Source organism: Falco rusticolus, chromosome 8, assembly GCF_015220075.1.
Source record: "Falco rusticolus isolate bFalRus1 chromosome 8, bFalRus1.pri, whole genome shotgun sequence".
In the NCBI taxonomy this organism is placed as follows: Eukaryota; Metazoa; Chordata; class Aves; order Falconiformes; family Falconidae; genus Falco; species Falco rusticolus.
In genome coordinates, this window is record NC_051194.1 from 47,935,677 (window position 1) to 47,950,511 (window position 14,835).

At 40.6% G+C, this 14,835-nt stretch overlaps 1 protein-coding gene across 1 annotated transcript in view; it reads right to left on the minus strand.

Annotated features, from left to right (window-relative positions):
* Positions 1-14,835, minus strand: part of TTN (titin) — a 238,738-nt gene that overhangs the window by 195,175 nt on the left and 28,728 nt on the right. Inside the window, 9 exon segments of the mRNA XM_037397744.1 lie at positions 5,201-5,257; positions 9,555-9,743; positions 11,871-11,996; positions 12,094-12,378; positions 12,936-13,167; positions 13,391-13,556; positions 13,646-13,787; positions 13,873-14,133; positions 14,575-14,835. Of these exon segments, the coding sequence (XP_037253641.1) occupies positions 5,201-5,257; positions 9,555-9,743; positions 11,871-11,996; positions 12,094-12,378; positions 12,936-13,167; positions 13,391-13,556; positions 13,646-13,787; positions 13,873-14,133; positions 14,575-14,835 (1,719 nt within the window).

The window sequence follows — 14,835 nt, forward strand, 5'->3', positions numbered from 1 at the left end:
TGTTGAAGGTAACCTCCTCCACTTCCAGTGAAGTGATGGTCTCTTGCTGCTCCTTCTGAACTGTCCCTTTGAGATCTGGAGTTTCCTGCATCCCAGTTGACCTTAAATACTTGGCTAGGCACAAGTCAGGCTCCAGCTCTGGCGTTTGAACAGCACTGGGCTCTGGACCTGCAGAAATATCCTCCAACAGTCCTTTTCCATCCAGGCTGTTCTCAGAAGCTTCCTCAGTAGGAGTCCTCTTCTTGCCCCAAGAATCCTTCCTTTGCTCCTTTTGTGCAACAGGATCATCCATTATCAAACCAAGCAGGAGTCGCCCAAAAGAGAAGCCCTTGGTTGTGTTTAGTTCCTGTTGGGTGTCCCTGACCATCTCCTCAAGAGAAACTGTGCTTTCTACCTCACAGGTGGAGCTGCTCATTCCTGTCTCAAAGACCTTTACTATCCCAGAAACTTCTTCCTCTTCAGCCTGATGTCCAGCCTGGGGTTTCTTTTCATGTGCAGCTTTTTTCAAGTCAATGATAAAGCTTTCACTTTGGGAGTCTGTAGTCTCCAGTTGTTCCCCACTCTCCCACACACGTGTTTCCTGCACTCCTCTTTGGAAATCTGCTCTCGACTCCCCCAGAAAACTGTGAGTTTGCCCTTCAAGTGAATCCTTGCCACAGACACACACTTCTGACTCATTAATTTCTTCAGCAGAAGATCCCTCTTCAGCAGATACCATGATGCTGCCACGGTCCCCATTAGAGATTTGCAAATCAGCACTTCTGGCTTCTTTTGGCTGTGCTTCTTCCTGGGCACTGACCTCCTCCTGCTGCATCCCATAGCTCTGATGCAGCTCCTCACTCAGAGATATCTCTTCCACAGGCACATCACATTGGTGCGCAGCAAAAACAAGCCCAGTCACTCCTACCTTCACACTCTCCAGAGCTGTGGGGGTTTGTGCCTGTTCTGTGTCCACAGTCGCTGCAGCTGGGAAAGACTCTGCAAACTTCTTCAGATCAAATGTGATATTGGTCTCATCAGTCTCAGATGGCAATGGCTGCTCTTTAAAATGCACTTCTTCTAGGTGAACTTCAACTTCCTCAGTAAAATCCTGACCTGAGTTTTCTATGCCAGGAGTGAGAATTAGGTCCAAACAAGAGTTGCCTGCATCAGACTCCGTTTCTTGCAGTACTTGTCCATCATTGTGCATTTCCCAGTGTGTGGCTTCCTTAGCATCAATTTTTTCTTCTTTATAAGGATGATCAACCTTGATGCCCTGCTCAATATCAACTGATCTCTCTTGCTCCTTGGCCTGTTCCTCCTGCTGCTGTTCTGTACAGAAGTCATAAAAGCCAAACTGCTCCTTTGTGGGTGTGCCTGTAATGATATTCTGCAGGTCAGGCACACTTGGCTCTTCTACAAGAGGCACATCAGGAGACATTGCCTCCCAGGCAGGGGCCTTGCTCTCCTCCACGTAAACATGACTCCCGCCTTGCACCACAGGTGACATAGGAATGAAAAATTGTGAATCCTCACACTCACTTGCCAGAGCAGACTGCTTAGAGGCATGTGTTTGCCCTTTCACTTCCATAAATGGTGACTTCAAGATGTCCCAGGATAGAGTATCTGTATGTGGTACCATCTTGTCTCCTTCAGCCTCCAGCTCCTCTGAAAAGTGACCGGAGTCCTTGGCCACCAGTTCATGCTCTTCCTTGGACATGCTGGGGTACAGCTCAGTGGCATCAATTCCCAAGATGTGTTCCTCAGAGACAGCTTCTCCCCTGGGCTGCCTCATCTCAGACATACCACCTGTATCCCTCACACTTTCTTCTGTATAACCCATTTCTTGCCTTGCATAAACCTCCATGATATCCAGCACCATTGTTTCCTCCATCTCTCTTTCCCTGAAGTCAGGATTTTTCTCACACTCCTCTTCTAACTGTTCACCAGGAGATGGAGACAGCCTCAGGGACCAGGGTACGTGGGCTTCCTCCTCCTTGGGGCATGTGATCTGTTCCTCTTCATCCTTACCAAGTGTGCTGACATCTTGGAGGTGCAGAACATCGCCTATGGCAGGCAATTCCTCAGCATCTCTATCCTTGCTATACAACCTGGGTGCACTGGGCTGCACTGTCAGCTTAGAGGTAGTCTGCACTGTTCCAGCCACATTCTTGGCCACACAACAATACAGCCCAGCATCCACAACAGAGACCCCTCGGATGTGTAAGCGGTACACACCATTCTTGCCTTCCTCAAACTTTAGCCTCTCACTGGCAGAGAGGCTCTGGCCATTCAGGGACCAGGCCACAGCTGGGGGAGGCTGCCCAGACACAGCACACTCCAATACCACTGCCTCCCCTTCATGGCAGTGAATGTGTGCTGGGGCTTCTGCCACAAAACGGGGTGGCTCATTTCCCACATCAAATGAAAATTTGAACTTGTGCTTTATGGTGGGAGCAGTCTGGTCTGGAGAGGGCCGCGTGGTCTCTCTCATCTCTGTGTCTTGCTCTGGTGTTGGAGTGGGGGCAGTGATTTTGATTTCCACAGGCAGTGACAGAGAGTCTGAGTCTGGAACTACACTTGGAAGTCCCTGCTCTGCTGTGAAGGCCAGGCCCACTTCCTCCTCCTCCTCCTCCTTATCTTTCTCCCCTTCTTCTTCCTCCTTCACTTCCTCCTCCTCCTCCTTCACTTCTTCTTCCTCCTTCTCCTTCACTTCTTCTTCCTCCTTCACTTCCTCCTCCTCCTCCTTCACTTCTTCTTCCTCCTTCACTTCCTCCTCCTCCTCCTTCACTTCTTCTTCCTCCTTCACTTCCTCCTCCTCCTCCTTCACTTCTTCTTCCTCCTTCACTTCCTCCTCCTTCTTCACTTCTTCTTCCTCCTTCACTTCTTCCTCCTTCTTCACTTCTTCTTCCTCCTCCTTCTTCATGACCTGATGGACTGGCATCCGCGGCCTCACATGGAGTGCAGCCGAGGTGCTGACTGTGCCCAGTGGGTTGAATATCACACAGGTGACAGTGCCACCATGCTGTGGGAGCAGGGATGGGAAGGTCAGTGTAGAACAACACTCTGTGGTGTGAACAGCAGTGCCCTGGATGCGCCCCACGGGCTTGGCGTTGTTGTACCAAGTGACTGTGGGCTGTGGACGGCCATGGAAGAGGCAGGAGAAGGTGCATCTGTGCCCCTCAACAGCCTCCTTGGGCTTGACCTCCTGGACAAAGAGGGGTGGGCAGGGCTCCAGGAGCCCACCTGGCATCTTCCACCTCTCCCCTACAGCCTTGGGCCTGCAGTACCCTTTTACTACTTGCACCGCAAGGGCCTCCGAGCGCTCCATCATCGCAGCCATCTCAGGTGGGCTGGGCTTCCCAGGAGGGTGCCCCTGGGGCATGGATACGAGGGATTCCTGCTTCTTTTTCAGCATTGCCCTCTTTGCCTCCCGCAGCCGCTGCAGCTTCCACCGGGTCTCCTCATCCAACAGCTCCTCAGCATGCGCCACTGTGCCACTGTGCTCCTTACGACATGCCAGCCCTGGACGGTGAGGCCCCACCAGTGGCAGCCTCTGGAAACGGATGGTTCGTACCATGCTCCGGGCTGGGGAGAGGTCCCCAAGCAACTGCTCAGCATCCTGCCCCTTGTCAAAGGGTGAACCAGTGCAGCGGAGCACCACTCGCAGCCGGTCCTCCTGCCTCTGCTGCAGCAGGCACTCCCAGCTCTCCTGCATCCACTCTGCTTTCCCTGCAAAACCCAGGCCCTGCTGCTCCCTACTGTGTGCCACCAGCAGTGAGGCAGTGGACTCAGCTGAGCCCTCACTGTTAATGGCAAATACCCTGTAGCTGCCAGCATCATGCTCCCTCACATCCCGCACCTCCAGGCTGGCATGGTGTGTGTGCTCCTCACTCTCAGTGCGGATCACCTTGCGGCAGTCCTGGTGGACCGGCCGGTTGTTGTGAAACCAGGCCATGTGGGGTGCCGGGCATGCCACCAGCTTGCACCAGAAGAGTGCAGGGTCCCCCTCCATGACAGACCTACACTTCAGGCCCTGTGTGAAGGTAGGTTTACAGTTCTGGGAGCAAGCCAGCATCGCCGCTGTCCCAGGTCCCTCAAGGTTGGCCTCGCTGTGCCGCTCTGTAAGAGAAGGAGACTGGGTTACAACACACCACACTCTGCCTACTGTCTGATTGAAAAAAATGAAATAGCAATATATTGAAATAAAAAATGGGCATGCAACAGATTTCATCACACACCCAGGAAAAAAAAAGTAATTCACTCACCATATTTGTTCGAATAAACGCAATGCCTTGCTCTGTTTTAAAGATTGACACGAAAATCGTTCGTTGTCTGTTCTTTCTTCAGACTGTGGAAATTTCTTCTTGAACAAGCAAAAATGTATTTCAAAACAACACGTTCTTCTGCGTGTATGTTTTTGCTGCCTGGAAAAGCTGTGTGTCTTTGGGTGGCAAAGAAGAAAATCTTACCTGACTTGCAGACAGTAGAATAAACGCCCTTTCTGACCCCTCTGTTTGTAGATTAAATGTTTATATAATTGAGAAAAAGTATTTTGAAAAATATTTTTAAAAAGTAAGTAATTAGCTAACATGAAATGAGAAGGCGTTTATTCGAACTAATACAGCCACTAACTTCACAGTGTTATGCACAGGGAAAAAAGCAAGCAACATGAACCACGTATGCTATCTGCAAGCCAGGGTAAGAGATGTATAATGATGAATTAATGTATGTAAAAAAAGTGCAAGGAATCAATGGGAATGTGTAGCTTTCATATATCCTAAACAACAAATGCTTTCTAGTATACTTCATCCATCCATTCGTCCATCCAATAGTGTCCACTGAACTGTTAGGTAGCTAACTTATTTAAAAATAATGATTAAGATTTGTATGACTTCCTTCTGAAGTAAACTATTCCATGCATTCAAAAGGAAATAGAACAAATAAAAGCTCTGTGAACAGCTGCAAAGCATGAAGTAAAAGTTAAGAATATGGCTGCAAAATTATAAATTTGAAGTTTTAAACATATTTTAAAACTTAAATAACTTTATAATGCAGGTAACCCTTTGCATATCAAAACAAACATGCAACATGTTCCAATATGCTTTAAAATGTGTCTTTCTTTCCCCATCAGACACTACATGTAAGCAGATAAAAGCTTTTCACGATGTTACTAATTACTGGTACTAATTATTCAGTGTATCATCATTGGTGACTGTACCTTTCACTTCCATTTCAAACTCTTCCTCTAGCTTCTCATGAATAATTTTTTCCGGAGCTAAAATAAAAAGACAAAGAATTTTGAGCTATGGTTGCTCAATATACCAATCAACACTTTATGTAGTAAAAATATCCAATCTCTCTTGCAAATCTACAGAAATTCACACATACATACACATAAACGCATGCCAAACAATTCAAACACTTGATAAATTCTGAGAATAGATTAATCAAATGCTTTCAAACTTTTTTGCAATGTACACTTTTCTCTAAGATTTTCTTTCTTTTTTTCAAGGTGGGAGAAAGTTTCTAACGTAACATGCCTTTATCATGCCTTAAATCTCTGAAGAATACATTCAACAACCCACAGACTAATGAGATGCTTCTCGTACTTTACCATCTCCCAGGGAATGAATGTACTGGAATGCAATGATGCTATGCATGAGGAATTGATACTTGGAAGGAACATGCAGTTGCCAACCTGTCACTCTCAGATGGGTGCTGCACTCGGCTTGTCCTGCAGGATTAACTATTCTGCACTTGTATATACCCTTGTGGTTCTGACCAACTTTCAACAATCTTAAACTGCACAATGGCCCATCATGTTTTAAGGAACACAATGCAGACTCCTCAACTATTAGCTGATTGCACAGCCAGACCACGCAAGGTGTAGGCACACCTTTCATTACACAAGACAGTAAAACATCATCTCCTTCTTTTACAGTGGTTTCTGAAGGTAGAGTTTCAAGAAACTCTGGTGCTTCAGCATCAGTTTCTGTGATGTCCTCACATGGCACAACATCAGGATAGCAGACTCTGTTTCTTTGTTTCTCAGTTTCATATGGTCTTTGTGATGCAGATATAAACAAGCTCGATGTTTTCTTGGAAGATTCTTGCTTAACTTCAGATGCTTTAAACTGACAATCTTTGGCTGCTTTAAAGCTTTTAGTATCTGATTCAAGGGTAATTTTTGTTACTGCTTTTGCTTGTGCTTCATTTGCTAGGTAAGAATAAAGTTAGGAAAAGGATTAGGTCAATGTTTTGCAGGAATAAAAAAATATACTTAGGGGGAAAACCCCAATAATTAGTACTGAAAGAATGTCCAGTATATTAGTGCTACAACAACACTATTAAACATGAGTGATTACACATTTAAGAGCTCTATTCCTGCTGGGCTAATTCTAGGTACCAGTTAAGCCTGTAGGACTTTCTTGGGACCAAGACTTGGTTGGTAATGCCTAATACAAGCACATATTTTCTTTTAATGTAGAGCCTCAATTTAGAAAGTAGCAGCAGAAAACTGTGAAGTGCTTTGCATAGTTCAAGAGTGAAGAAAGAAACTTCAACATGTAAGAGAAAAATCAACAGGGTCAACGGCTTCCTCACTATTCATCTGAGTTTTCTGCTCTTGATTCCTTTGAGCTCACCTGAAATACAATCACCTGTCCAGTGTGGTGATAATAAATTTTTGCATCTTCACTAGTGGCAACACTACTAACATTTTAATACACTGATGGTCAGGAAGAAGTGTAAGGAGTCTTAGCAAAAATAAATATATCTCAAGGAGAGTAGAAGTAGAATACAATTCATTAATGCAGTAACACAACACTTGCACCCATCAGTCCTTTCAAGTACATTGACCCCTATCACTAACCTTGGAATTATAACCTTGGATTTACTGGAAACAAGTTGGACGCACAGAGTTTGAAATGACCAGGTATCTAGTTTAACGTTGCTTATCTGACATTATAATCTCCCTTAAACTCCAGGAATTCTCAAAATATAAGAATTCCTATCAGCCTGTTTTGCTTTACATCTCACTACATATCATGAAGGATATGAGGAATAAAAAGCCCCAGACATCTGTGACTTGCTGGGAAGAAGCATGAAGTTACAATACCAGCTTCCTGGTACTGCACGTGTCACTTATGAATAGAGCTGTAAATGTGGAGGAAAAACCCGAAAGCATTCTTACTAGAGCTTAGTATTACTGACAATAAAGGAAATATAAGTGATCTGTAGGCAGTGATAATGAAGTGCAAAAGGTAAGTCATAATGTTAAAAGTCAGATAACCACCTTTGACTGTTAGTATTGCAGCAGTTGTTGTCCCTCCGTAATCATTATATACAGTACAACTGTACAGTCCTTGATCTGTCAGCTGAGTATTTAGGACTGTGAGCAGTAGGACACTTCCATTTTGTGATATCTTCAGTTTTTCAGACAATTCTATCCTTTCACCTTCATGGGCCCAAAGATACTCAGAGAACTCATTTTCTAAGGCACATACGAACTGAGCAGTGTCACCACATTTCACAGTTAAGTCTCTGAGAGGCAAGAGAATCTTTGGAGGGACATCCTTCATTTCCTGAGCAGAGGTCATAGAGATCCTGGTGCTCTGAGATGTTTGGGAAAGGATTGTTGTGTGCATGGCTTCCATTTCTTCAACTGATGTAGCCTTCATGGTCAAATTTTCTGATATGTGCTCAAAAACCTGTACACCCAATTCCTGTGATGGTTGTTGCATTGATTTAAATTCTTTTTGATAAGTTTTAATGTTCTTCTTTGTGAGAGGAGCAACATGAAGTTCTGATATAGCCTGTGACCGGATAGACTCTTTTACATCTTTCCCAGAACTTTGCCTATCTAGGGCTTGCACTGTGTAATCAAGTAACAAAAATAACAACATTAGTATCTAAAGAACTTTACTGGGTCCTGCTCTGAACAAAACCAAACAGCATGGAGGATGAAAATGAATGATCTTCATTTGAATACTCAGCATGCCAGATGCACTACTCTCTTGACACAAAGATTATCCATTCGCATATATGAATGACAAGTGATGCCTAAGCTAGTTTATACATGCAGTTGATACACAAATGCCCATGTCTCTTCTTTCACCAAAGTTGACCATTTTAGTATTGGAAACTTCTTATGGAAATGTTTAAGGAGGTATTTTCTTCCCCGCCCCCTACAGGATAGTACAAAATACCTCAGTCAATGCTATAAAGATCACTAAATTACTTGTTTTAAAAATTGGAATGCCTTCAGTAAAGCGATCCTAATCTTTTGACTTGTATCAAAATACAAATCTGCAAATTTCTGAATGTTACAGCTTGAACAGAAGAAACGAGAGTGGCTGGGTTACAGACAGTAGGTGCTAACATTAGCTGGTAAAGAAAAGGTGTGAAACAAGAACATTAGTAACAGCGTAAAAGTATGGTATACAACAAACTGAATCCCTTTGAAGTAAAAATGGGGTTTTACCTTCTGCAGTCACTGTAAGTGTAGCTGTACAAGTTGTTTCTCCAGCACTATTTCTTGCCTTGCAAGAGTATTGGCCAGCATGCTTTAAGAAAGCATCTACTATAATCATTATAGCTGTGCCTGTAGACTCATCAAAGTAGAAAACTAAGTCTTTTGTTGGCAACATGAGTTGTTGATTATGAAACCACTGGATTTTTGGTTTGGGCATGCCAGTGACTCTAGCTTGAAATCTGACTGATTCCCCACTGCGTACCCTGCAGCTTGAAATAGGCTGGATAAAGGTGGGCCTTTGGCCAAAAGACTTCTCCTTAAATGAAACAGATGAAGAAACATGCCAATGGGACTCTGATGTAACTTCTTCAACCTTTTTAAATCCTGAAAAGAAGCACGCCAACTTTTAATTTCTTACCCTACGCTACAAGAAATTTTCTCTCTCATCAAGATTTTTTTTTCTAACTTCCAACTTAACAGCATGACTCTAATTCATCATTTATAAAATCTGTTGCAAAAAAAACAAAAAAAAAACCCCAAAAACCAAAAGATTAGATTTATGGTTAAATAATATTAAGGAAAATATAGAACTTAAATAGAAAATTCTGCAGACAGTATTTCTGCTCTTAAACTTTGGTCAACATTTCATCAATTCATATGAATGTAAACCATTTCTTTTCAGCTGCCCCCATACCTGGTACACATCTTATTTAACGTGTTCTCCAACACTTTCAAAGTAATTCATTTTATATAAAAGCTCTTACTAGATTCTCCTCACAGTCAAATCAAAGAATGTGTAAGGAAATCACTTCTATCAGAAAGAAGGTTTCTATCATCTTTAGTGCATGACAGATTCTAATACTGGAGAGAATGAAAAGGTGATGTGCACTGAACATCAAAAAATTGTGAAATAACTTTTCCTATGCACGACATATTTTGAAGACATAAATGTATGTTGTGGACATTGTAAATGGTAGCAATTAACTGAGTTAAAAGACAACATGACAGACAACGACTCACATATGATTAGCAGTGTATATATAAGATTAGTATTGGAACATGACCGAAACAAGACATCGTCTTTAATTGCACACTGTACCTTCTAACTTCAAGGTAGCAGTGCTTGTCACTTGGCCTACAGAATTACTAGCCACAAAAGTATAGATTCCTTCATCCTCTGGATAAGCTTCAGCAATCTCCAGCTGGTAAGTGTCTTCAAACTGGGTCATTCTAAAGAAACGTGACGGCTTGATCTCTCTCTCTTTGCTGTACCAAGAGACTTTCAGATCTATTCAAGCAACAGAAAGAAGAAAAATAAAACTGTGTGAGTCATGATATTAGACTAGTAAGTAAATACTATTTTTTATTTATATGTCAGAAATCTTAATCTTAAGTATCTTTTTAAAGTTTAAATGTGCTTTGTATTACTCTGGTAATGTATGATCAGTGGAAAGTGGCCTACTTATTGCTTAAAGTTTTGATTTCTGCACTGGAAATATCTGTATGGGAAAACATATTCTGGTGCTGCTATATTTAGTAAAAATAAGTTTTCCTTTCCCTTCTTAATGTATAAACTTAAAAATATTTTGCTACTACTAAAATGAAATAAAGTCTAATTTTTAAAAAGGGATTCTGCTACAATTGATTAAACAGGCTATAAAAATCACTAGGTTGAGCTGAACAGGTCAAAGAAATGAAAATGGAATATTATTTTGATAAGCACAGTATCTTGCCTTTTTTTGTTGGAAATATTGTAAGGTTTACACCTCGTATTTCTCAAAAAAGATCCTGTCTTCGTACCTTTGTAAAATTCTTATAGAAAATGTTGCATTATTTGACCTATATAGATTCTTGTAGACTTGGGAAAGAAGAGGACTGAAGCAGACTTTAACCTTGCCTCTCCACCTGGCACTATATTACATCAGTAATCAAATGTTTTCACACAAACAGTGTGCTATCAGTGTCATAAGAAAAAAGAGACAGTGTTTTCAACAGCCAGCTTATAGTATGTATCATTAAACAACTGTATTTGCAATCATATATTACCTAACCTAACAGAAATGTTTTTCACAACACAAGTGAGAGATATGCAAATCCATCTGGATAAAGTATTAAATAAAGAAAATCTCAATAGGAAAAATTTCTTCTCCAAAACGATTGTCAAGCACTGGAACAGGCTGTCCAGGGAAGAAGTTGAGTCACCATTCCTAGAGATATTTAAAAGACCTGTAGGTGTGCCACTTAGAGACATGGTTTAGTGGTGGACTTGGCAGCACTAGGGTAACAGTTGGACTACATGATCTTAAAGGTCTTGTCCAACCTCAATGATTCTATGATTCCATGAAAGGGGACCTAGATGAAAGGATCCTTGTGCTCTATGCTGTAAATGCAGCTTCCACATATACATAAATGCAGTTCTTGTAAACAGAGTTACACTAGCATGCACAGAGGGCAGGCCAGTCTTTCCAACATATATTTTCTGAGTTTTAGCACCACTTCCAAAACAGAATCAGATTTGTTGTATAGCTTTAAAAAAAAAATAATGGGAGTTTGATTTCAAGTTATGGAAGTGCAAATTACATATTTTTGCATATATATGTATATTACCAATTTTATGTGGACTTTTACACAGCTACCACACAGGATTATTGATACATTTGGAGATTTATCTTTAAATAACTGTAAATTTATTGGGATTAGAACTGGATCTTATTCTGCAGTTTACTATGTGAATATTTTATTACTAGTCATACTCAATGCCATTTATTGAAGTGAAGAAATGTAGACTTATGTGGTTTTGTGTTAACTTGGAAAGAATTATTTTAACTGTAAAATTATAGTCTATGTAACAAAATAGCAAATTCATTCAAGGAAAATGTATACTTAAGACAATGAGCGAACACTTTTTTATGCTAGGAAAAAGAATGCAATGGCAGTTTACTGTTTGCAGCACTCAGGAATATTAGGATAAAGACTGAGGCACTGAGAGTTTCAGTTGTTAATTGACATAACACTGTGTGTCATCAGAAACTTTATCACATTCATTTAACATGATAATGCTTTTCCACCATGATACTCTGTGTTTGAAGCACTGCATTTTACTGACACAGTTTCCCAACATCAGTTTGCATTCAAAAAGCTGAGAAGCTTCCCAAGACAAATTGTTTGAAACAGGTCGTCTTTTTAGAAATGCTTAATCTTTATGACAGCTTTTAACTTCCATGCTTGATGCCGTCTTTGACAAATGACTTGCTTAAATAGCTGTCTGTGAATAACATAGCATGTATCAACAGTGTATATCAAACAACTGTACTTCTATGGAAAGACTGATACCAGCACATATACATGTATTTTTTTTAAGTTCAAGATGAAAAATTCTGAGATGAAAGGATGTAGAGGTTTTCATTAAACCCACCTGTCCCTGTAACTCTGCACTGAAAACAAGCAGACTGTCCCTCAGATGTAACAGCATCACGTAGAGGTATTATGACAGCAGGTGGATACACTGGCACTTCTAGCTCAGGAGAAACAACTTCTGGGACTAAAGAATAAGAAAAAAAGTAATTTTTAAAGATTAAGATCACACACATGCTGACAATCTCATTTCACAGATACTGTTATGAGTATGGGAAACTCACTTTCCACTGAAAGTGAAGCCGAAGTTGTAGCAACTCCATAGTCATTTTTTGCTTCACAGGTGTATACTGCTGCATCTTCAGGGAAAGTTTCAATCAGCAATAGAGTATATTCTTGTGCGTCATGAAGAAATTTGCACTTGAAACCTGGAGAGAGCTGTTGATCATCTTTGTACCAGGAAATTTTGGGCTGGGGTTTGCCTGATATCATAGCACAGAAGCGGGCAGGTTTGCCAGATTCCACAGTGGTTGGCTCTAGCTCCTGAATTATCCGGGGTGGCTCTGGAGCTGCAAATTGGGGCAGGAAGAAGGAGAGAGAGAAATCTCATTATTGATATTTATCAAGACTTAAACAAATATTAGCAAGGATTTATTTATTTATTTACTTCATTACTCCCAATATTGCATGCCTATGAAAATCTGCCCTTTTCCTTAAGACAGGGGGAATGATCTAGCAGCAAGTGCCTTAATAAAATCAGCTGTGTTGGCATAAGTATTTTCTGGCAAAACGTGTCCAAGAATTGATAGGTTATCCCTCTGGCAAGGCATATTTGTCCAAATGGACAAATTAGTTTTACTTGGACCTGAGAATTTCCTGGTCTAAATAAATGTAGTGGTGAAAAGAACTGCTATAGCATTTTCATATAGCTAGCTATTTCAGTACAGCAACAAACATCCATGTACATGAGGATTTTGCTAATGTTCCAGACATAAGATTCTCTTTGGATATTTTTTTAATTATTATTTTTATTTATTTATTTTTTTACTTTCAGAATTAGAATAAAGAAATCAGGAAAAGAGAGGGCAATAAATACAATCAAAACATTGTTTGTGGGTACACATACCATTCACATAGAGAACAACAGAACTCCTATTCCGTCCTGCAACAAAAGTATATTCTCCAGCATCAGAGTAAGTGGTTTCAAAGATGGTCATTCGATGAACTCTCCTTTCCACCACATAACTGTATCTTTCCTCATACTGGAAGTTGATCTCAATACCATCCTTGTACCACTGTGGTTCAATGTCATCTTCATTGACTTCAAATTCAATTTCAGCTCTTTGTCTCTCAATGACCTTTGAATAAGGAGAATAAATATAAGAAATACCTGCCTTTTTTTTTTTTTTTTTTTTTTTTGACAGATAGTCGCACATTTCAGTTTCCTAAAAAAAGGCCCTGACCTTATGATTACAGATTTTTGTGTTAGGACTCTTGCTGGCTAAATACCGTTGCTTTTCCTTTGCATTATTCTTTGCATGACAAAGTTATAAAATATTTATTCTTCTGTATAGGACATACCTGAATATCTTTACGGATGCTTCTGATACGAATGTCACGACCTTCCACTATCAAATTGGCGCTGGATGTGTTCCCACCTGCTACTACGGTGTACTGACCAGCATCAGACATTCTTGTGGAAGGAATGATGAGACGATGGACATATTTTTCTCTCTGAATTTTCATCCTAAGGACATCAGAAAATAAAATAAGCAAGTTATTTCCTGGAGGAAAATACATGACAAAAGACAATATGGTGTAGAAGCCATCATTTACCTGTCACCAATCTGGAGTTCTTGCCCATCCTTCATCCACTGGACCTGAATGTCAGGTTCTGAAATTTCACATTCAAAGATAGCCCTCTTCTTCTCCACAACCTTGATGTCTTTAATATGCTTCCTAAATTCAATGTGACGAGCTAGGGAAAAAAAAGCAGTATGAGTGACATGCTGCTATTTAAGTCACCAGAACTCACTAAATATACAAACCAAGAGGGCAAATACCTTCCACATATAAAGTGGCTGATGAAGCTGCTTTTCCAGCAACAAAAGTATATTCTGCAGCATCACCAAAATGCACATTCCTTATGGAGAGTGAGTGTGTGAGCTTCTTTGTTCGTATCTGGCACTTATCGGTCGATTTTATTTCCACCCCATTCTTTAGCCATTTATATGAGATACCTTCATAGTTAACAGTAACTTCAAATGTTATCGTATCTTTCTCTTCAGCATTGATGTCTTTTAGCATGGAGGTAATCAGGATGGCTAAAAGAGAAGAAATGGACATGATCTGGGTTCTTTTGTTCTTTTTTGCTTTATTTTAAACACAGTAACTGGATCACAGATGTTTAAAATTCTTTAAGAAGATTCTGATTTTTAGTAATATTAAAAGGAAGTCTCTGTGTCCAGAATCAATATTACAGTTAAATTTCCCAAAACTTCTGAATGACATAGGAATCGAAATTCTGTCTCCTATGGTGACTTGGTGTTTAGGCATGTTGGCCTAAACAGAGGAATCCAGGATCTGACTTTCAAGTCCACAGCTTCTAGCTCTCATTTTAAAATGTAATTAAGGTTGTTTAGGGTTATTTGAAAATACCTCTACAACAGTGCTGGTTTTGTCTGAATTGCACAAAGTGCATATATTAACATAAATTCTATTATTAGTAATTGTAAAATAGTCTGGTTAACTTCATTTTTACATACGTTTTACAGTCAGAGTTGCACTGACTCTGTCATTTCCACAGACAAATGTATATTCTGCAGAATCTTCACTGCTTGTGTTCATGATATTGAGCTGATGGAGTTTCCCTTGGACCACTATTTTGAACTTTTCACTCATTTCAATCTCCACACCATTTTTCAACCAGACAGCAGGCACATTGAAATGAGAAACTTCACATTGAAAAGAGGCAGTTTTGGTCTCAGGGATTTCAATATTTTTCATGGTCTTTGTGATGTGTATGG